Source organism: Peromyscus eremicus, chromosome 10 (assembly GCF_949786415.1).
Source record: "Peromyscus eremicus chromosome 10, PerEre_H2_v1, whole genome shotgun sequence".
In the NCBI taxonomy this organism is placed as follows: domain Eukaryota; kingdom Metazoa; phylum Chordata; class Mammalia; order Rodentia; family Cricetidae; genus Peromyscus; species Peromyscus eremicus.
The window spans coordinates 85,098,553-85,121,716 of record NC_081426.1 but is presented as its reverse complement, the minus strand read 5'-3'; the positions used below and the strand labels follow the sequence as shown (position 1 = coordinate 85,121,716).

At 46.2% G+C, this 23,164-nt stretch overlaps 1 protein-coding gene across 1 annotated transcript in view; it reads right to left on the bottom strand.

Annotated features, from left to right (window-relative positions):
* Fras1 (Fraser extracellular matrix complex subunit 1) overlaps window positions 1–23,164 on the bottom strand; it is a 353,235-nt gene that overhangs the window by 50,800 nt on the left and 279,271 nt on the right. The window contains exons 46-53 of the mRNA XM_059274782.1: window positions 22,905–23,084; window positions 10,417–10,541; window positions 10,026–10,166; window positions 8,494–8,721; window positions 5,504–5,617; window positions 3,386–3,536; window positions 2,259–2,418; window positions 158–326 (exon numbers count right to left, since the gene is read on the bottom strand). Coding sequence (XP_059130765.1) covers window positions 158–326; window positions 2,259–2,418; window positions 3,386–3,536; window positions 5,504–5,617; window positions 8,494–8,721; window positions 10,026–10,166; window positions 10,417–10,541; window positions 22,905–23,084 — 1,268 coding nt within the window. The remainder of the gene's footprint in view (window positions 1–157; window positions 327–2,258; window positions 2,419–3,385; window positions 3,537–5,503; window positions 5,618–8,493; window positions 8,722–10,025; window positions 10,167–10,416; window positions 10,542–22,904; window positions 23,085–23,164) is intronic.

Below are 23,164 nucleotides of genomic sequence, written 5' to 3'. Positions count from 1 at the left end.
GAAGCCGGATGACAACTTAAGGCCTGGCAGATACTTCAGGGGAGAGCAGCCAGGCTGAAGAACACAGTGCCATGGGGAGGGAGATGGGTAAGGAGGAGATGGGCACCACCACAGCCTGCAACCATGCTGAGGGACGAGTGGTCCTCGCCACACCTACCTGGCCAGTGTACTCCACGTAGTCCTGCTGTCCAGGATGAGAGCTGACCCTGGAGCTGGAGCTGGCTGTGCCTTGTTCGGTGCGACACAGGACGATGGCATACTGGTTCAGGTTCCCAGTCCTCTGTACTGTGACGCTGACAGACCCCGCCTTCTCACTGACGTTATAGCTAGGGGCACACAAAAGTCAGGCTCTGGAAATCTGTCTTGGAGCCACAAAGAGACCACTCACTCAGTGCTTATCTGTGCTATTCAGTCACAGGAGTCAGGCATTTCAGAGGACAGGCAATTTAGTGCCTTCAAAAAGGTACATAAATGGAGAGAACATGCTTACCAGGGGCAGTCCCAGCCCCCATGAACAAGGATACTGGGGTTAAAGAATGCCACCTACTCACTGCAGAGGAGACTAGAGTCACCCAGAACATTACAGCAGGAGCTACAAACTTCCGAATTCAGAGCATGGGTGTGTGTGTGACAAACAGCCTCTCCCAAGTGGGCAGAGTAGTGAGAAGAGGCCAGGGAGTCCTTCTGAAGTTGTGTGGAAGGTTGTTAGGGACGGCTTCAGTAGGAACTCATTGAGCCAGATCTGTAGAGCTGCGGTGGTGTCTGAGCTTGAGCCCAGAGGACAAAGATTTCTAGACAGAGTTTTAGGATGTGAGAGCCTGAGCAGGGGTCTCAGCCTCACACTGGGATTTGTACTAGATGTGTCAAGGGGCTAGTTCTTCTCAAGATCTTAATTCATACAGTGAGCAGGTTTGGAAAAGCCACAGGAAAACAGCAGTGACCAAGGCTTTGGGTTTCATCAATGAGGACAGCCATTCAGCCTGTTGTGTGTCTCACTGATTTGAGTGTTTCAGGCACAACACCTTTGAGAGAGTGGATCCCACTGTCAGTTCACCATGCAGCTCAGTCCATCAGCCTTGCCAGCGAAAAGGGATGCCCTTAACTCAGCTTGTTTAACTTTGGAGGTGATGCAATCGGGAGGTAATTAAAAGCAAATCCCAAAACATTACATATTTTACAGTTGGATCTGATTATTCTGAGTATGTCCAAGAGTGGGGAAGTTATGTCTGGGACTCCTGGAAGCAAGTTCAGTTGACCTACCCACACCAGAACTGTCAAGAAATTGATGTCTTAGAATAGTGACTGTGAAATGCTAGTTAAAAAATAGTTCACTGTAGAATAATAACCCTAGTTATAATAACCCTAGTTTAACTTAGAAAATCAGCACCATATGTGTCCAACACCATTATCAAATGGTAACTCTTCTGGGTTCCCTCTATAACTCTCCAATAGATGAGGAAAACATCATAATCCACATATGTGATAGACAGTTCTATGAAATTCAGAGAAATCTTGGAAAAACACAACCTGAAGGTCTCTTTTCTATGTTTTTCCTACAAATGCTATGGGATTATCTTCTATAACTTGAAGATGGAAGCAAAAGTATTCAAGAGAAGCATTGAAGGAGGATGGTTAAGATTACTGGGTTTGGGGATGGAGAGATGACTCAGTGTTTAAAACATTGGCTGCTCTTCCAGAGGACCTGGGTTCAATTCCCAGCACCCACATGGCAGCTCACAACTGTCTGTAACTCCAGTTCCAGGGGATCCGACACCCTCATACAGGCACACATGCAGGCAAAACACCAGTTAATGCTCATGAAATAAAAATAAATAAATTATTTTTAAAAAGATTACTGGGCTTAAGATCTTGTCTTACTGCTTGAGAGCTACATGACTAAGGGCGAGGGACTCTGCCTCTTCCTGTCTCTACTGCTTTGCTACTGTGGAGACAGGAAGAGAATCTCATAATTGCAGGTTGCAAGCAAATAAGATGAATTATGTAGAGAACATAGCACCACACCTGGCACGTACATTATACCATCCAATAAATATTTCATGCAATTATTTTAATGACTGTTATCACTAGCCTCACAACCACCCCCACCCCCACCCCGACATCATCACTACCATTACCACCACCACCGTCACTACCGTTATCACCAACCATAATGGACCTGCCCACTATAGTATTTCATCCTAATTTCCTCTGCTTGCTCAGTTTATTTCTCAATACGCAGTACACAATAAAAATTGTACCTGGTATATTTGAAGCTGATGAGAGACCACTGGATATGGAAGACATTGTCGTTGACCACATTGGGTTTACTGTCTTTCACCAGAAACTGAAAACTGTCCATTAGTTTCTGGATCTTCTCCTCATGCAACACATAACGAATCAACCCCAAGTTCACGTCCTCTGTGAGAAAAAAAATAAGAGTCCCAGAATCCCCTGTGAACCAATGTGGAAGTGTGAAGACACTCTCACAGGTACCAGACCAACGTATCAAGTCTGGTCGTCTAGTGGGCGAGAGGAACTGTTTTTCAAAACTGTAACACGTATAGTAGTCTTAAAAACAAATGATTCTTCCTAGTTTTAAAGCAAAGTCTTGCAATTTCATGTGCAAATGCCTATCTTACAGAAAGCCCCTTCATGCTCTTGGAAAAGGAGAATCTTGGAGTCTGGACAGAAAGCGCCCAGAGAGTGTCTGTGGAGTGTTGAAGTGTGAATTTGAAAGCTGACAAAGATGAGCCTTTGACCTCATCCTCTATGGAGGAAGGTGTGTGGGAGAGGGAAAGCTGGCTGACAGCAGCTTATATAACCCACACAGAAGCCACAGCTCAGCATGGCTGAGAATGGGGTGGGAAGGGAGCACACAGCATGGACCTTAAGAAGCAGGGTCTCAGTGAGTGCCCAATCACAGCCATCCCCAAAGAGGAGAGACAAGCTTATCCAAAATGCCCTGCTTTATGTTTTCAAAAAGGAAAATATTTCTATTGAGCAACTTAGAGACATAGAAAGCAGACTTGAACGTCTTGGCTGAAGATGTTTAGAAATAAATGCCATCACCCTTAGAGAATAAAACAATAAACTTCTTAAGATAAACAAATCTTTCGGTCTGGCAGCCAGTTTGTTGTTTGTCTTATAAGAAAACGGAGCAGTCCCATATGTCATTTCCAGAAAACCTAGAAACCCAAGGGCAGGGGCGTGACGAAGACTAAGTTCTCTGGTTCAGAGTGACAGGAAGAAATCAGAAAGAGTAAAATGTATAAGCTGGGTGGTTATAAACTAGATGATCCATCTGTAAAAGTAGCTGGAAGTGACTGGCGAAGACATGGGAGAGCAACATTCGAGCATGTCCCCTTTCTGGCTCCTAAGAACCCACCCTGGGTGAAGGCAGCTGCGGGTCTGCCTGGCTGCAGCTTGTTCTCCACGTAGCCGTGCGTAGGGCCCATGGTGATCTCATAGACAAGCTGTGAGTCCTCTGTGTCTGGGTCCATGGTCAGCAGTTCCTTCTTGGTGATCAGGTTGGTTGCCTGGAATAGAAACCCATTAAATTTAATTCCTGAGGTGGGAATTAAGCTGGAGCAAGACCCTTGGATTCAGATTTAATTCAGTTCCACAATGATTTACTGAGAGCATTTGCTGCACAGAAAACTGCTGGATGGAAGAGACCATAAGAATGGAAACTATGCCAGCCTCTGCTCTGGAAGTTTTCACAAAGAAAGGCTCCTGAGCAAGGTCAATGGGGGAAGAGTTCTGTGGAAATAAGCAGATTTCAGTTTGGCTTTGAAAGAGGATTGGAACCTGGGAGGAATGATATAATGGCTAAGCCTTACACCTTAGGAGAATCACCGAAAATCCTGAAGTTAATTAGGATAAATATACTGTACCCTGATATTGCTCAAATACACTAGCTAAACTTGATTTCTTTACCTGTTTACTCAGTCACACAGAGTGAGGTCTGAAGCCCATAGAAAGAAAGAGTGGTGAGCAACACTATGTTAGTCAGGGGGTTTAATCGGATGAGGGCAGGGCATTAACTTTTAGATTTTATAAACCTTAAGTCACTGGTGACTTCATTATACATTGATTTATCCAGACAGGGTCTCATTATGTTATGTAGGCTGGCCTCTAACTGGAGTCCTCCTATACCAGTCTCCCAAGTGCTCAGATTACAGTGATGTGCTACTACATCTGGCCATTGGAAACGTTAATAACTGCTATTGGAATAGAGGAGGGATGGGAAGTAAAGCCAAGCGATGAAAAACTAATCACTCTGATTAAATATTGAGAAAAAAATCAGGGTGTATAAGAACTTACGTGTGTGTGTGTGTGTGTGTGTGTGTGTGTGTGTGTGTACACGTGTGTATGCATGGGGAAGCCAGAGATCCACGTCAGGTGTCTTCCTTGACAGTTCTCCATCTTGTTTGGTGAAACAATCTCTTGCTGCTGAACCTGGACCAGTTAGGCTAGGATGGCTTTCCATTGAGCTCCAGGGATTGCCTGCCTCTCTGCCTCCAGCACTGAGGTTCTCCGCATGCACCAGTGTGCCCGACTTTTGACAGGGGAGCTGGGAATCTGAACTGACATCCTCATGCTCTTTATTGACTAAGCCATTTGTTCAACACCACTGTATTTATTTTAAGAAACCCAACAGTTCAACAGCTAAACAACCTATCCATCTCATCAGCTCCACAAGGATGAAAAGATGGCATAAGATGAATATCACTGATCAAAGTTCTGAAATGAGAGGAAGGGATGCAGAGGTGCTGATGCTCCAGGTTCAGTGCTGAGTTGCCACCACTTCTCAATGATGAGATGTACCTTAAAAGGACCTGCTGAGGGCTGGGAGATGGAGGAGGAGGTCTCTGAAGGAGGACTCCTCTGAGGACAATTCCCGACAAAGATAATCTGCTCCTCTCTATCTAGGGCAAGCATTTAATGTTCCTTAAAGTCCATTCTCCCTTCCTCGAAGTTAACAGTTTTAGTTGAGAGCCTGCCCGCCCGGCTCGAGACACGATTTCCCAGCCTCCTGTGAAACATCCGTGCTCATCTGACCAATTTCTTGCCAACAGAATATAAGCGGAAATGACAGATTCAATTTCTGTGTCTCTTCTTTAAAATGAAGTCCCCCACCCTGGATTCTGTGATGAAATCTGGCTGTGTATTCAACAGCAGACCCTCAGCAATGGGTGGTACCATCACAGCTATAAGGTGTCAGGTACAGACCTGGCCCAGCACTCTCCCATCACATGTCTCTTTTGTTTAACTATTTGGGGGGATCTTTTTTTTGTAGGGTTAGAGGGTTATATTAAATTATAACAAGCTAAATGATCCTATTAATTTAATCAGTGAAGAATCTTAACCAAAGAACTTTTGGGTTCTCCCACCTTAGGAAAGCCAGGTCATGAGAGTGGTGGGTGAGTGGGTGGCTTCATGATGAGTACTTAGCCCACATCGAGCATGGGACAGTGGATATGGCAGATGGGATAGGACTTACCTTGCCATCCATATACTCCAGCCACTGCAGACCCAGGTTGATGACAATTCTGGGGGTGCCATCATCCACCGGGATGATGTCCACACGGAACTGCTGAGGTGCTGCGGTCATAATCTGTAAGGGGAGCCAGAAGAACACTCATTATCAACACTGGAGTTTCCTAGACACTGTACCTAAAACGCTGGAATCCTTGAACTCCCAGCACATGTCAGAGACCAAGCACAGGCCACAAAGCTACCTTTCACCTCTTATCACAACTGGCATGAAGCCTCAGAGAGAAAGATGATTGAGTCCAACATGGACGCAGAAACAAAAAGCAAGGTGTCTCCACTCAACCTCAAGGGTGCCTCTGCCATAGAAGTTGGTTTTCACGTGTGTGTGTGTGTGTGTGTGTGTGTGTGTGTGCGCGTGCGCGCGCGCACACGCGCATGCATGTGTGTTAATATGGGGTCATCCAGCATTACTTAGGCTGGTCTTGAACTTCTGAGCTCAAGTAATCCTCTTGCCTCAAAGCTCCTGATTAGCTGGAACTACACGTATGTGCCATCATGGGTGGGTCCATTATGTCTTCTTCAGGGCATGTCGTGATGCTAGATTTGGAATAAATGATGAGTGCTGCATGTTTTCTCTGATGTAAGGTTCTATATTTTAATGTATACAAATGACATGGGAGTAGAAAGGGGACCCTGAGAGGAGAGGAGCAGGGCCTAAAGGGAGTGGAAACAAGAGGGGATAACGGAATATATGTCAGTCACATGAAAGCAGAGGGTGGAACTTTGGGGTAAGAAGACGGGGACCACTAAGAGGGGGAAGTCAGGCAGGGCAGTGGGGCGTACAAAACAGAACAAGGTAGTATGACACACACATGTGAAAACGCTGTAGAAACTCATTACTTTGTACACTAACTTACAAAATAAATTCAGAAAAAAAAACCCTTGCTTAAGATGAAACAATCCACAGATACTTTCTCTCTCAATATCTTGTATTGAAGTTTTCATGAGAGGCTGGTGAACAGCATCATTAAAATGCTGACGGTGAGGCTCCAGGTGGGATCAGCCCAGACAGGGAGGGAAGCTTCTAAGCACAGAGATCTTTTCCTTTCCTTTTCTTTCCCTGTTTTTGTTCTTGTTTGGTTTAAGGACAGTGCTCCCTCTGTGGGTAAGAGGCAGAAGAAATCAAGAATAAAAGCATCTATGGGCATGAATGGTGAAAGGGAATTTACACTGTCATTCCATCCACAGAGAGAGACCTGTCTATAGACTGCACACGTGAGTCCCAGCCCACGCATGCTCACTGGCTCTGACTGTGTACCAGCTGCAACACAGGCCAGTGAGATCCCAGCTTTTCAATGTACAATTTACACAATTTTTTTTTTTTTTTTTTTTTTTTTTTTTTTTTTTTTTTTTTTTTTTTAAGCTGACATGGTCCCTCAGAAGGCTTGCTCTGACGATTATGTTTTTAAGAGGGTAGCCACTGCTGATACATCTGGATTTATTTTCCTCTTTTGAAAGTCAAGCTAACAAGGAACAGTGACAGCGGGAGAAAGGAGAAAGTGATAGCCTGCCAGGGATGCCATGGCACGGTCAGATGCAGCCAGGCAGAGGAATCCCAAGAGCCACCTACGGACGTGATGACCAGCTGAGGATGACCTTCTGTGTCTCCAAAGGACACAGGATGATCTCCCTCCCAGGAGTATAATTATCCACCAACAGTGTAGGACAGAAACTCACTCTCCAGGACTGAGAAAGACTCTTCCACTGTCCTGGGGGTACCTGGGGGTACAGCAGGTTGTGAGCATACTGTTTACAAACTACTTCTGTGGAGCCAGACACAGTTGTGTGGGGTATTGGGATGTCCCCAGCCCTCCTTCGAACAGAGATGCAGTGACTGCAGGGAGAGTTTGTGGAATAGTGGAGTTCTGTTAAGGGACAAAGGACCGAGCAAATGATGCAGAGGCAGTAGATAAGGTCGTGTGTGTGTGTGTGTGTGTGTGTGTGTGTGTGTGTGTGTGTACAAACACATAGAACCCAATAGTCAACCTCAAGTGTTGTTCCTCAGTAGCTAAGCACCCTGTTTTTTGAGGCAGGGTCTCTCCCTGGAACCTGGGGATTGTTAATTAGAATAGAATGGCTCCGGGGATGAGCCTGTCTCTCTCTACTTCCCCAGTGCTGGGATTACAGGTTCCCACCACCACACCCAGCTTTTTACATGGGTTCTGGAGACTGAATGCAGATTCTCACAACCACACAGACAACACATTCAAATTGAGCCATCTCCCTAGCTCCCTCCTCCTCAATCTTGGAGGAAGGAAAGCTGGGAAGTTGTTCAGCCTCAACAGCAAGGCATCTTATTATAGAATCCAGGGGCTGATCCGGAAATGATGATGGCAAGGATGAATGCAGCTACAGATGCTCTGATGTTTCCGTGGGCCTGCCATGGGGCAGAGGGCCTTATGTACAGGAGGAGGAGAGGCACTAACTCCATTTTACAGATTGAGAAGTCGAGGCTTTCAAAAGGAACATGACTCACAAAGTCACTCAGCTGATAAGTGGCAGAGCCAGGACTCAAGATTTGTGTGTCTCGTGTACACAGAAGCCCCTCTAAATCCTCAAAGAGTGAATGAGGAGTCTTATTCCAAAAAGAGAAAGAGAATATAGAACTACATGATATTGTAGGAATACCAGATGGAAGAAAAAATAAAGAGTAACATTAATAATCACCATGTCTTACTAGGGGCTCACTAGTTACCAGCAGCGTCAAACACTTTATTAGGATTGTCCCTTTTGGTGTTTAGATAAAGCACCAGAAGCTGGCCATCATTACTGTGCCCATTTTATAGATGAAAAACAAGATTTAAGAGAAAGCACTTGGCCAGAGCCAATACACTTAACGTTAATGGAGTAAGAACTCAGAGCTGTGCAGCGTTTAACAATCCCCACGCGGTCTCTGACAGGCTCTGCTGGGCCTCTTCCTCCACCACCGGCCCTCACCTCTTTTCCTCCCTCCTCAATGACAAAGAAGGGGTTGGTCCCGTCAGAAACGGTGAAGGCAAACCGGTCTTTGAGGGAGTTGCTGCCGTCGTGCCTGTAGCTGACCCGGTTCTGGTAGATGTCTTCCATAGTGAAGGAGGAGGTGAGCTGGAAAGGCTGCCCCCTGGTCGTCCTCTGGATGGTGCCGTGGCGTGGGGGCTGAACGACCGTGAATGTGATAGACTGGGCCTGCCCAAAGGAGAACAGCAAGAGGCAAGGTCACAGAGTGAGTGGTGGCCAGGAGCTGGGAAAGGAAACAGAGGCTAAAGCCAGCCAATACAGCCTGCGTTTTCTTTGTAGACACAACGAAGCTAGTGAGGGAAAGCACCTTCTCTACTGCAACTGGACTTACACCTTTCAGCCTTCGTCAGAACACTGAGCGTTTACATTCGCTCTCCTCAGGCCTCATGGCACAGGCTGGACTACAGGGAAGGCTGGGGCTGCCTATTCTTAGTGCCCCCGGGGCACTGGATTCCAGCCTCCTGGCTTCAGCATCTAAAGGCACTAGAGCCTGGCACTGTCTCCTCTGCCTGGAGAGTGAATTCTCCCAGGGAACTGCATAGCTTGCTCTTACACTGATGTCTCTGTTCAGACAGCACCCCTTAAAGACGTTCCCTGGTTCCTCTGTCTAAAATAGCATACCCACCAATCTTGACCTCACTTAACGCTGACCATGTCTGATTGGTCCCGCTCTCTCTCTCTCCCTCTCTTTCTTCAGCCCTTCCTTCCTTCCTTCCTCCTTCCTTCCTTTCTATCTCCCTCCCTCCCTCACTTCTTTCCTTCCTTCATTCCTTCCCTTCCTTACTCCAATCAAAAAGGTTGTGAATTCCTGTCACATTTTCTGTTTTCTTCACAGCTATACCTTTAGCATCTACAGAGGAGTCTACAACCCAGTAGGCAATGAACAGTCCATGAAAGCACAGCTATGTGAGTGAAGTCTGGGTACAGAGAAGGGGTCACACAGACCTACAGGTACAGTGGTGGGCTTCGTGCAAGCCCAGTCAAGTCCACACGCTAAATGCTCGGCCTGGGCAACATCGTGAGAGGAGAGCTGGGCCTCAATATGCCTCCCCCCCCCCCCCCCCCCAGACAAAGAGTTTTCTTAGAGTTTGCTCAAGTTGTGATGACCACGAACCATGAAAAAAAAGTCTGGGTGCCAGCGGTACAATGGAAGAGAGGTGCAGGGAGGCCAAAGTACCTCCACTTAGAGACAATACATGTTTTGGGTAGAGCGCCACCTACCTTATTCTCTAGGACTCACAATAAAATCAGCTTGTAAAGAGTTGTTACGTGCAAGCTGAGGTGAGAATGAATTACTGAGGGGTTCAGGATGAACTGAAAAGCAATTTGCACTCCAATTTGGTTTTTCCCAGAAGGCCAAGGTGTCTTCTGTTTTTTACCTCCCTTGTCACAACTCCCAGGATGCACCACAAATCAGCACCTGCCCCCAACTCTACTTCTGCTCAGTCTGAGAGACCAGGGAGGCCACATACCTCTGTGTCCGCATCCATTGCCTTCAGCTCAAACTCTGTGATGGTCTTCCTCACGCCCTCCTGCACACGCATGCCCCGGTTCTGCACCAGGGGCAGGGAATTATCCACAGGGTGAAGAGTGATGTGGAAGGTCTGTGTCACCTACAACAGTAACAGGTAGGTGGGTCGCCGGTCCCCAGTACCACCCTCTCCTCAGCCCTTGCCATGCCTCCCTCCCAAGGAACCCTGACATGAATCCTCTTGAGCTCAAGCCCACGGCTGTCAGGGGCTGCGCCTGGGCTGTGACTAAGAACAGAGGATCATGCTGATCTCCAGTCTGTCTGCCCATTCCTCTCAACACAGAAAACTCGGAATCGAACCCCACTCACGGATGGGTGACAGGGCCTCTTACCTCATGCGCACCATCAGACAGCACAAAGCTGAAGGCATCTGAGTGCCTCACAGTCTTACGAGAATGGACATACTGGACACTTTGTGAAATCAGGTCGGCTTGAGTAAAGGAACTAATGTGGACACCTAATGAGAGGAGAAGAGAGAAACGGGAGGGATGTCAAGACACTAGCCATCCCTCCAGGCAGGGAGATGCCAGACTCTCCTGCAGAGTCTCCTGTATTTTACACACAGCGTCCATGCTCTGTCCTTGAAGACCTGTGTAGTTCGTAGACCTTTTTTCTACAACGACATATGTTCTTTGGTAGTATATGTTAACTCGATTGCCGAGGCTTTTGTTTGCCATGGCTACAGGAGGTGTTCAGTAAGTGTTCCTTTCTTGTATGCAGCTAAAAATCTCTGAAAGGTTTAGGAATGATTTGCCTTACTGTTCAAACTCTGCTCTCTTAAGTTTTACACTCCCCCATGACTTCACAATCCTTTCTGAATCCTGCCCTAATTCTTAATGTTGTGTGATGAGTTACCTTGGACCATTGTAGTTACAAGGTTCAACTATACACAGTCTGTCTGTGGGATTGGGGAACCATCCCAGTGTCTTTCAAGGTCCCTTTCGACTTTCAGGCATGGGTTCCTAGCTTCTCATGCTATTTTCGCCACGCAGGTAGTGGTAAGATTTACTGCATGACTTTTGGGTTTGAACAGTCATCCTCTATCAACTGACACTGACCTAGAAAACAGTATTCTTTAATAACATGTCACAGAAGAAGAAATCATCATTTAAAAATTTAAGCAATTTTAAAAAATGATGTTATTCTTCAAACACATATTAGCTCTGTTTTTAAATCCCCCAAATTTAGCAAAAATAGTCCAGAATCCTTGTTTGTATCTTAGAGCTACAGGGATTTATACTCAAGCATCGATCAAGGCTAAAACATACTGGGCTGAAATAGTACTTGCGAGGTAGCTGGGAGATCAGGAGTTCAAGGTCATTGTCAGCAACATAGTGAGTTTCAGGCCAGCCTTGACTATATAAGAGAAAACAAAACAAAACAAAACAAAACAAAAGGTTGAAATAAAGGTGGGAGTGTAGCTCAGTGGTGGAGTACTTGCCTAGCATGCATAAGGCCCCGTGTTTGAGCCTCTGCACAATAAGAAAAATGAGAGATGGAGATGTAATCCTGCCTTTCTGATTTGGGGCAGTGAGCTACTGATCTTGTTAATTTAGTCTTTTATTCTGGCCTTGACATTCTTTGCTGCTTCCTAGGAATTATTATTTTTCACTGTTAATCCTGGTAAAACCAGTGTTATTTTACAATGATTTTTGCTTTGACTGCTATCTATTCTAGTGTGATGTCAGTATCCCAGGCTATGTCTTTAAGGAAAAAAAATCAACTCACAGGGCTTTCATTTCATTTGCGTCTTTATCATCTGAAATTTGTCACCCAGATGCAAGAGCCTTCTGACTACTGGGGCATTAATTTTCTGATGAGGCATTTTATATTTCTGCACTTGCTACATCAGTTCCTGACAGGGAAGAAATGCAGCCTGTGGTGTTGCAGCTTTGTCTTACAGCTGGACAGAAATCTACACCATTCTTTAAAAATTTAATAACTTCAGGGGTTGGAGAGATGGCTCCGCAGCTTAGCACACTGGCTGTACGAGTATGAAGATCTGAGTTTGGATGCCTGTCACTCATGTCTGAGTCCAGCATGGTGGCACATATCTATACCTAGGGTAGAGAGGTGTGGAGACAGGTGGATTACTGACACTCACCAACCAGTTAGCCTAGCTGAATCAGTGAGCTCAAGGTTCAGTGAGAGACCTTGCCTCAAAAAATAAGTTGAAGAGCGATCAAGGAAGACGTGTGAGCTCTGGCCTCTGCACACACATGCAAGAAAGAGTACCTGCAGGCATATGCATACACAGAAACAAGTACACACACACACACACACACACACACACACACACACACACTTCACAGGCATATACACACACACAATGTTAAATCTTCAGATGGACTACACTGAGGAATTTAAGTTTCTGTTGTGGATCTATTTTCACAGTCCATGGGAAAATAAACATTTAGACTCTTAAACAACTGCATGATCCCTTTATGAATCACAGCCTGATGATGGCTGATTAAGATTATGGCTTATTCTTGTTGGGAATTAGGCTATGGGCTTTGGGATTGAAACTTTTTCCTTTTTTCTTTTAAAACAGTTTTATTGAGTTAACTTACGGATAATTTTAACATCTGATTGTTAGAACTGGCACACAATGAATTGCCCATATTTGAAGGTCCCAATGAGAATACCTGAAAGTAGTGAACATGTCCATCACTCCAAAAGTAGTCACACTGACATTCCATAATCCTTCCACCCTGCCATCTCTACTCCATCCTCATCTCAAGTAACCATGAGCTGCTCCTATTACTACACATTAGCTGGTGTTCTCCCCTTCTGCACAAACACAGTATGCCCCCCTTTGTACCTGCTTGCCTTCATTTAGCCTAGCTAGGTTGCAGTTTACTATGCACTGATAGTTTAGTTCTGCGCTGTGAATGTGGTACAGCTGGTAAAGTGCTCGTTGTACAAGCATGAGGAACTGAGTTTGTGCCTTTATGACGTCACATACCAAGTGACACATAGCAAGTACCCCAGAGCTGCAGGGTTGGCGACTGGAGACAGGTAGATTCCTGAACCTCACTGGCCAGCCAGCCTAGCTGAATTCGGAACTTCGGTTAGGTAAGAGACCTTATCTCAAAAATGAGGTGGAAAGTGACTCAGAAAGGTGCTTGATGTCAACTTCTAACCTCCACTCACATATGCCCATACCCACACAAACACGTACCAATGTTATCCCTTCAAAATACTCATTCTTCTTATTCTACCAAGTGAATATGTCATAATTTGCTTCTGTATGCACTCACCGATGGGTGTTTGGATTACTTCTAGTTTGGGGCTGTTACAAACAAGGCTACTGTGACTACTTGTGTTCTTGACTGTGTATGGATATCAGTTTTCACTCTGCTTGGATAAATCTCTAGCAGTGGAACGTTCTGGAATACACGCCAGGCATGTATTTAGGAAACCACCACAAACACACCTTTTTCCAAAGCAGGAGAGCCTCTTTCCATTCTTAGAAGCGGAGTTGGAGAGTCTGGTCTTTACCTGACTTTCCCAGTTGAACCTAGGAAACATAGGTATCTTCTGTGGGCAGAAAACTACTTCCGACTTGCTTAGTGATGTGGGATTTTTACCTGGTAACAGCTCTAAGAGGTCAGGGTGGGGAAAGCACCTCCATTTAAAATAAGAATGACTTATATAATTAAGAAGCTGTGTCATCTATCCAAGGTCACATGGCTGGAAGAGGGCAATGTTGGGGCTGGACCCCAAGAGAGCTCAGTTCTAGCTGAGCTCTCTCAGTTCTTACTGTAAGAGTCACCTGGACATCTTGGATTTCACCCTTATTCATAAAATTTTCAGGATAAAAGTAGTGTGTGTCTACTAAAGAATATATATAAAAAACATGGAAAAGTAGGAATCACACATGACATTCATAAGTCTACCACTGAAATGGTACTGTGATAATATATTTTAATTGTCCTTCAAATATACTTCATGGATCATAGCTTCATTCTTTTCTGAACTATTGGGCTTGATGGGGTTAAATATTATTTAAATGATGCCCATGCTTACTTGCCAGAAAACAAAGAACTGTGGGTAGAATGTGAACTTTAAGAAGACATGGGTTTGTGTGTGTGTGGGCATGCACGCACACATGTGTGTTTCTCCATAATGTGCATCTGGAATAGGACCTGACAAACCACAGGCACCCAGTGTATGGTGAACACAATTTATTCTGTCACTATCCCTTACATCTAACAGGTTCTACTGAATAGATTCTCAGTCTCTGTACACCTTTTGTTTTCAGAAGTTTAGCCTTTTTTAATTGGGTGTTGGAAGAGGCCAGTTACTCACTTGTCAGCAAGAAGGTTTTTTTCTGAAAGCACAGTCCCCTCCTGGCTGTCACAGCAGGTAGCTGTTGTTTGAAATACTTGAAGGCTTTTAATCCCATTGAAGGTGTTTTCAGTCACCAACCTGCTGGTTAAACTATGTATCTGGCAGTATGACAAGAGACTCATATTAACCCTGTCAGTTTTCCCAATTCTCCCGGAAGGCCCACACATTACAGAAAGCCTGGTCCAGGTCAGGGAAGTGGGTAGAGGAAAGCGTCTTTAAAAAAATTGCCTTCATAAAGGGATGCTGGGTGCTGCTGCAGGCTGCCTGCATTCAGCACAGCAGTAGGGGGTCCTGTCATACTGTGTCCACCTCAGCTGTGCTGGGGGATGGGAACCTCTCTACTTCCTGGCTTCGGAGTTCCCCCACAGCATCTTGATGTAGGCTCAACTGTGTGTCCCCTCATTTAAATCATGTGTAGAAACCTCAACTTTTAGTACTGCAAAGTAGTTCTGTGGAAACAGGGTCCACACATGTGCAGTTAAATAGCAGGAGGCTGTTAAGGTGGGCTCTGACTCAGCGTGGCTAGTGTAAGAAGAAAGGGGGTCAGGGTGTAGACAGATGGGGGGGACAGCATGGGGACACAGAGACATTGGCATGACAAGGAGAGGCCTGCGCAGATCCTCTGCTACCTAACTCAACCCTAGCAACACCTGCACCTTGAACTTACAGGTGGGAGAAAAGATGCTTCCACTGTTCACACTACCCAGTCTGTGACACCAATAACCTTGACACCCCAACATGCCTCTTTTCTAGGAGAGCCCAATCTAAGAACAGGTGTATCGTGTCACCACACAGAGAGGCCGGAATGAAGAGCCCCGTGGTGGTAAAGTATCAGTTCTGAGGAGTGGCCCTCAAACAACCTCACCCTCTCACTGAGGATTCTCCATCCTCTGGGCTCTCACTGGCTTCTGCCGGGTTCCGGTTACAACTCCTGAAACACACCTGGGCAGATATGTCCCCAGTTTCAAAACATTCATTTATTTTTGTCAAATCTATTCAATGAATACTGGTTTAAGGGAGGAGTTTCCTCATACTGTGTGTGTGTATGTTGTGTTTTTTGTGTATATAAACACACACACACACACACACACACACACACACACACACAATGGTAATTGGAACCTCAAGAGGATATGCAGGTTGTCTTGGTTAGGATCTTTATGGCTGTGGTAAAATACCATGACCAAACACAAAGAGGAAAGGGTTTATTCCACCTTGTAAATCACAGCCCATTGTCAAGAGAAGCCAGGGCCTGAACCTGGAGGCAGGGACCGAGCAGCGTCACCCAGAAACATGGCTAACTGGCTTGTTCTTCGTGACTTGCTCCATTGGCTTTCTTATATCTTCCAGGACTACAGGCCCTGAGGTGGCACCATCCCCCACAGACTGGGCCTTCCCACACCCATCATATTAATCAAGAAAATGACCCACAAGCTCGCCCACACACCAGTCTCGTGGCAGTTTCTCAACTGAGGCTCCCTCTTCTCAAATGACTCTAGTTTGGGTCAAGCAGACAGGAATCTGACCAGGAAAGTGTGACCCCAAGGCTCACACATTGGAAGCTTGATCCTCCATGTAGTGGTATTAGAAAGTGTGGGACCTTTAAGAGGTGGAGCCTGCTGTGAGGAGATGATCACAGGAAGTGCTGTGCTTGGTAGACATTCATGCTGGTCCTGTAAGAGTGTGTTGTTACCAAGAGAGCAAGACTGGCCCCTCCTTGGTCTCTGGATTCCTGTTTCACCACACAATCTCTCTCTTTCATATATGCTCTTTACATGTTACTACCCACCATGTTGTGGTACTCTGCCAACAGAGTCCTTACAAAGAAGCTGAGATGATGGGGTTGCTAGTCTGGTATTTTTATTTTTCCAAACTGTGAACTAATTAAGTACCCAGCCTCAGGCACTTGTTATAGTAACAGAAAGTGTACTAATATAATCCTGTGTGTCTGTGTGTGTGTGTGTGTGTGTGTGTGTGTGTGTGTGTATGCATATAGATGTGTGTGGATCACAGAGGTTAATGTGTTATATCTTCCTCAGTTGTTCTCATCAATTTTCAAAGAAAAATTATTGATTGCTATTTTATGCATATGGATGTTTTGCCTGTATGCCTGTCTAGACACCACATGTGTGCAGTACCTCTGGAGGCCAAAAGAGGGCATTGCACCCTCTGGGCCTGAAGTTACAAACCGTTGTTAGCTGCCATGTGGGTGCTGGGAACCAAACCCCCAGGTTCTCTGTACCAACAGCAAGTCCTCTTAACTGTTGATCCGTTTCTCCAGGCTCTCTTTTCATTTTCTGAAACAGGGTCCGTCCCCATTGTCCCCGTCCGTCCGTATCCCCCCTCCCCTTGTGAAGCTGAGGTTCACCCACTGGCTAAACACCAAGCCCCGGGAATTGTTGCTGCCTTCTTGGTGCTAAGTTTACCAATATGCACTACTGTGCCGGCTTTTATGTGGGCACTGAGGATCTGAATTCAGGTCCCCATGATGAGTGACAAGCACTTTACAGAGTTATCTCCCCAGCCCCACAAGCTGCTTTTGAAGGAAACTCGTACTTGAGCTCCATCCCTGAGAGCCTTTTATCCTTGGGTCCAGGTAAGGGCTGGATATCATGATTTTTTTTTTTTTTTTTTTTTTTTTTGGTTTTTCGAGACAGGGTTTCTCTGTGTAGCTTTGCGCCTTTCCTGGAACTCGCTTTGGAGACCAGGCTGGCCTCGAACTCACAGAGATCCGCCTGGCTCTGCCTCCCGAGTGCTGGGATTAAAGGCGTGCGCCACCACCGCCCGGCTATCATGATTTTTAAACACATCCTCAGGACTGTGACATTCATACGGGGCAGGGGACTGCTGATGTAATAGAAAAGTAGAAGGAAAACCACAAAGCCTGAATCAAATTCTTTAACGCTTCCTTTCTGCTCTTAAGAGCCACACAAGCTAGAGGAAATTATTCAACATAGAACCTTAGCATATCTTCTTTTATTCTTTGACTTCTCTAAAACTGGAATGGTACAGCCATGTAAGAGGATGCAAAGAAAATGGTGGACGGTGAGATCATCCATTTGATTTTGTTTGCCTTGTAGAATGGTGGCCATGTCTGAACCACATGAATTATGCAATGTTTTTAATAAGAGAAATTGAGGAAGCACACTAGTGAGAGAACTATTTCTCTATGATAAATAAAAACAACACTTCCGATGGTACTCACTACCCTGTGCAGAGCAACTGACAAGGATTAGTTATGCACTGCTGACAGGTCCCCTCACTACAGTTTTACCAGATAAGAGAGAGCACATGGAGAACAGACTCGGTGCAACTATCAAGTATTGAGGCATGAGGAATCTGTGTGGTCTGATCATACATGCACACACAACTGGCTTTAATCTACCCAGCTGTTGTCTCAGCCTAGGGGCCATCCTGACCTGAGACAGAGCATCTGAGCCTGCCCAGAGTGACCCACTCTGTTCTCTTCTTTACCATGACTCTCATGCCCACTGTTACCTGTGTAAGCCGGGTAGGCTCTCACAATGTGGTCCATCCATTCTGAAATCTGGTTGGGGTGATACTCTCCAGGCAAAATGCTACTTCCACGAGCATGCTCAGAAATGAATTTAAAAAGCTGAGAACTCAGCACCATAATGAATTGAGGTGGGGAAAAGGAAGAGATGTGTGTTTGAAAGATAGTTCATGGGTTTTTTTTTTTTTTTGTGGGGGGAGGTGTTGACTAAAGTTCCACTGAGAAGGGAGGCTTTGGAAGCAAGCTCAGGGCAAAAAGTAGCAAGTTATGGCAACACTGTGGTAAGTGAACTTTTAGTGCAGGACCCTTCCTTGAGGGCTCACAACAGCCAGAGGATCTCAACAATGGGATCCACCCTGCATCAAACAATACTCCAGCCTATAAGGCCGACAGTGCACTTGGTAATGAAGAGGAGCTCAAGCGATTAGTGAACACACCAGGGTAGAGAACTGTTCAGTTGCTCCATTTAAGATTTGAGGTCCAAGAGGTCCCTTGAGGTAAGCATGCAGCTCTCAGAATGGTGGAAAAATACACGTTTCTAGAAAGCTTGGGGGAATGAGCCTACTCATGTACCATTCACAGAGGCTAAGTGGAACTAGGCTCTGTGAACAACACGTCTCTTCAGTCAATGCCTCAAGCAGAATCAAGACGCTTCAGTGCTTATGGGTGGATAGACCTGCCTTTGGGCTTCCCGGGCAGTAGTTCTGTGGACCAGGAGTCAAACTCCACCCTTGCTAAGCCAGATGTCGTCACCTGGAAAGCTCATCTGAGTCTCGGGTTGGGCACCTAGTGGCTCTGACAAGAAACCAAGGCCACTGTGGCAGCAGAGGGCCTTTCCCTGGCCCCTGAATGCCTTTTAGAGTTCTCAGTCTTTGAGGGATTTTTCTTGGTCTGGCCAAGAAAGCAGTACCTCACTTCAGTTTTGAGAATGTGCCTGCAAGGGAAATCCAGCAGGATTCCGTAAAGTATGCTGGAAACAGCAGCCACCCACAGCTCCTGAAGTCTTCGGAGGAAACTGAAATCACCAAGGGGTCAAGATCTGTGGGTTCTGTTGCCTGCTGGAGCCGCAGCACTATCAATACCCTCTAGGGGGGAATAAAATTAAAATCAAGACAGGGATACAGATTTTGGTTTGGATGTCACAGTTCCTCGTTAATAGCAGTATAGGAGTCTTATGCATAATAATTATTTGGTTAAGTAAAGATCCACTTCATTGCAAGACATATAATATGGCCCTCCATCCCTGTCCTCTAACGGCTTGTGTAGCTACCACTACCCCTCCCAGTATTTGAGTCAGTGTGACTACTTACATCTCAGGAGCGACAAGCTCTTGGTCCCTGGGTCTTGCCATGCTAGAGAGAGCTATATTCTAACACTGTTCCTCCCTAGCTGAAAAATGTAAGCAACTGGGTGCCCAGAAAGAGGCTCTATTTGCCTCCGTCTCTCAGCTGTGTGTGGCTGTCCTCACACAAAAGTGATGTCTGTCCATCCTGTAGTCCTGCTAAAACACACAGTACATGGGATCTGAGCCCCTGGCTCTCTTCCTTCTACAGCGGGCCAACTACAGCAGTCACCAGGAACCAGAGATGGCGCCACCTCCCATCTCAAGCCTCTGGATCATTCTATGAGAGAAAATAGATTTCTTGCTCTCTGGTTTTATTTTGTTTTGTTTTGTTTTTTGTCCTGGTATCTTAGCTTCTTTCCTAGTTAGTACCACGCTTGATTCTAATTTCCCAAGAAACAGAAAGTCATTAGAGCGTAGGGAAGAAGGGAAAGCCCATGGGGAGGGTGTGGGGGTGGTCTTCTAACCTGAATCAGAGTTCCTAGGGCACTGGACTCCTAGCCTTGCCTCTCAGCAGTGGGAGGAGGCTCATGTCCACCTTCTGCACAGTTCACAAAGGAGAAGCAAGAAGTTCCACAGAACTCTTTTGACTGTGTTAGGATCACAATCTGATCAGTTGACATCAGACCTCACGGCTGTCTGGTGATAAGTCCACTTTATGCAAGCCAGCGAGAGGGACAAGCACACACTGGAGGCCAGTGCTTGCTCCAGGAGGCCTCAGTACCTCCAGTAAAGAGGCACACCTAAATGTGCTTACAAGTTGCTCCGCTCTTGGGAAGAGTTGGCCCTGTCCCAACTCCAGATCCTGGTAGAGTCAGGTCCACCTTGTGGGACGAATGCTCTGGTCTAAGTTGTAGCTAACTGTGTTGGGAGGAGATGAGGTAATCTCCATGTGCTTCTTCCAAGGGGACCGTGGGCATTCAAAAAGAACCAAATACAGGATGCTCTAACTGGAGAGCGGGGAGGGGACAGGGAAAGAGGATCCTGGCTAAATGCAAGAAAGAGGACTTGGTCTTGGTTTAGAGAGAGGGCGGGGTGGGGAATCCTTGCTTTTTGACAATGAGGAGGGAACCTCAGTGGTGAGGAGGACTGAGGCTTGATGTTCCCATCTACGATTTAGTGTTAAGATTAAGAAATGCTGATGGGACAGAAGACGGCATGGATCAGGAAGTTAAGTCTGTCTTTAAGAGCTGGTAAAGCAACATCTTAGGTGAGATGGGAATCCTTCTGCCTTTGGAGGGTGCCACCCTAGGAGGAGGCCAGAGCAGGGGTACGTCTTGGTATCTCCTGAAAGAGATACAGCAGCTTGGTCTTAGCAGAACTGAAGCCTGAGAACTGTGAAAGAGAAAAAAGGAATTGCACGCAGCCCCACCCCATAGGACTCTGAACCAGCCTGGGGTCACAGGAGAGAGAGCAGAGGCTGGGACTGACCAGTCTGCGGGCAACCGGCCGAGGCTTAGGTGAAGCTTGGGGGCTTTTCAATCTGTTCACTCACCGTTGCCTAACACCACAGCCGAGAGCCTGCCCTTTCATCTCTACAGAGATACAATCAGCAACCTGACAGAATTCTGGCAGAAGCAATTAGCTTATGAATTAGTTATTAAATATCTCACACAGCCAAGGTATAGCGGGAGCTAATCTGCATATTTCCCGCAGGACCTGTGGGACAAAAGGGAAGGCCACCTGCTTTAATTTGCCAGCCTGCTCATTCCTTTCTGGACCACCCTTCCTCATACTGTCGGGCCCCCTCTCTCCTGCCACCTGGGACCAAGCAAGGTCTCCTCTCTCAACCTTTCCCCTCTACCCGTTAAAGCACACTGGCCTCCTTGCTGAGCCCTGAGTGTGATGTGCCTGGCTGAGCCCACTCCAAGACATTGACATTTGCTCATTCCTTTGCCAAATCTTTTTTCCTTACTCATCAGCATGGCCAATTCCTTCTCCGTCTTCAGCTTTCCTCAAATGCCATCCCATTATTAGGGAGGCCTTCCCTGCTTCCCTCCGGCGCCTCTGAATACTCATTTCATCCCTAGCATCCCTAACGATCATTTATCTGTGACATAGATTCACTTGCTTGTCCGCTTATGCCTGACTCGGCATGAGAAAGTGAGTCTGGAAGGTCACCCATGTCCCCTGACTTGATGTTTTCCATGGAATGAAGAATCTGTAATATAAAATCCAAGGAAATCCTAAGAAGACCCAACTCTTTCAAGCTGTCACTGCCTCTAAGAAGTGACGGCAATTCTACCTTTAGATTTACCCACCCAGTCTCTGGTGCCCCCCAAAGCTGCCGAGTTCCACAGGCTCTCCCCTAAAGCCCCTCCCTCTTCTCTCTCTCTCCGTCACCCACATCACCTGAGTGAACACTTACAAGGTACCGGGAAGTTGCTCCCATATTCTCCCTTTGCTACAGTCATAACTGCCTCTCCAGGTGAAGCCTCACTGCCTTCTACTGGCCCAGTGTGGAATCTTCGTTACCACGTCACCGGCTCCCTTCTCCTCCCCCATTTCATTCCGTTAGCTGCTTTACTTCCTTCCCTGCTCGAAAGTCTACTGCGGTCCTTTATTGTTTCTGTTGAACAGAGATTATTCACCTCAGCTTGGAGGACTCCCCACAGCATCATCATGTTCCCACGAGTTCTGTCTCCTTCTGTTCTCTGACTATGCTCATATGGTCCACGTAGCATGCATTTGTTTATGCTTTTTCCACCTCTGAAAAGAGTATAATCTAAAACTTCCCTGAACTCCGACTTCCAAGGGCATACCTAGGCCCCTGAACTCTGACTTCCAAGGGCATAGCTAAGCCCCTGAACTCTGACTTCCAAGGGCATAGCTAAGCCTCTGAACTCTGACTTCCAAGGGCTTACTCAATGTAGACTTCCCGGTTTTTGAATTCCTTCAACTCCAGGTCTACATGTCTTCCCTGAGTTACTGGTATCTAGGGAGGTTCCTTATCCCACCCAGTAGAGAAACCCAGGTGGTGAGGATGAATTGTGCTCATCATTGCTTCCTATGTAGTGGCTGAACACAGTCTGCTCAGTATACGTTCTCCTTCACCGTGTGTTTAATTCAGTCTTTTCCCCCTGGTGCTGGGGACTGAATCCAAGGTCTTGTGTATGCTAAATACACATCAGACCACATAACATAAATAACCACTGAGTTACACTCTCAGCTGAGGTGACTATTTAAACACAGGACACTACACTATGTGTGCATTGCAGTCAAGGTAATGTAAAAGACCAGAGGAGTATGGTTTGCTCTAGAGAGGTGGACTATCCAGTCATGGAGATAAGAGTACTTACATGAAATTATGGTTTCTTTGTGGTTCTGAAGGTCAAATCCAGGGTTTTAATCATATTAAGGTTATACCTACCTCCAAGGAGTTTTTTCCTTACTCCAAATTGTCATTTTTTTTCTAATTTATTTTTACTAACTATTATAAAGTGCTTAATGTATACTAAATAATTTGTACCAGCATATAATGTCAAAAATAGTGAGGCAGAAAATAAATATTAAGACAGACTGTGGGTGTATATGTACACCAGGATGAAGCAGTCCCCAGAACTTACCGAGTCTGCACCTAGGGTAGGATGGAGCGAGAGAGGACCACATACCTGGTGACGCCACATGCTCCAGGTGGCCCAGCTGGGGCTGGGAGGTGATTCTGTAGATGAGTTCTGCAGGCTCACTATCCTGGTCAGTGGCCGAGAGCTGCACAGTAGTGATTTTCTTCACCGAGTTCTCATCCAAGACCAACCCTTTATTGGTGATGATGACCGGTGGGGATTCCGCTTCTGAAAATATCAGAAACAGTGGTGGGTCACAGGAGGTTTTCAGCCTCTTTCCTTCAGTCCCAGGTCTGGTGCCTAGGAGG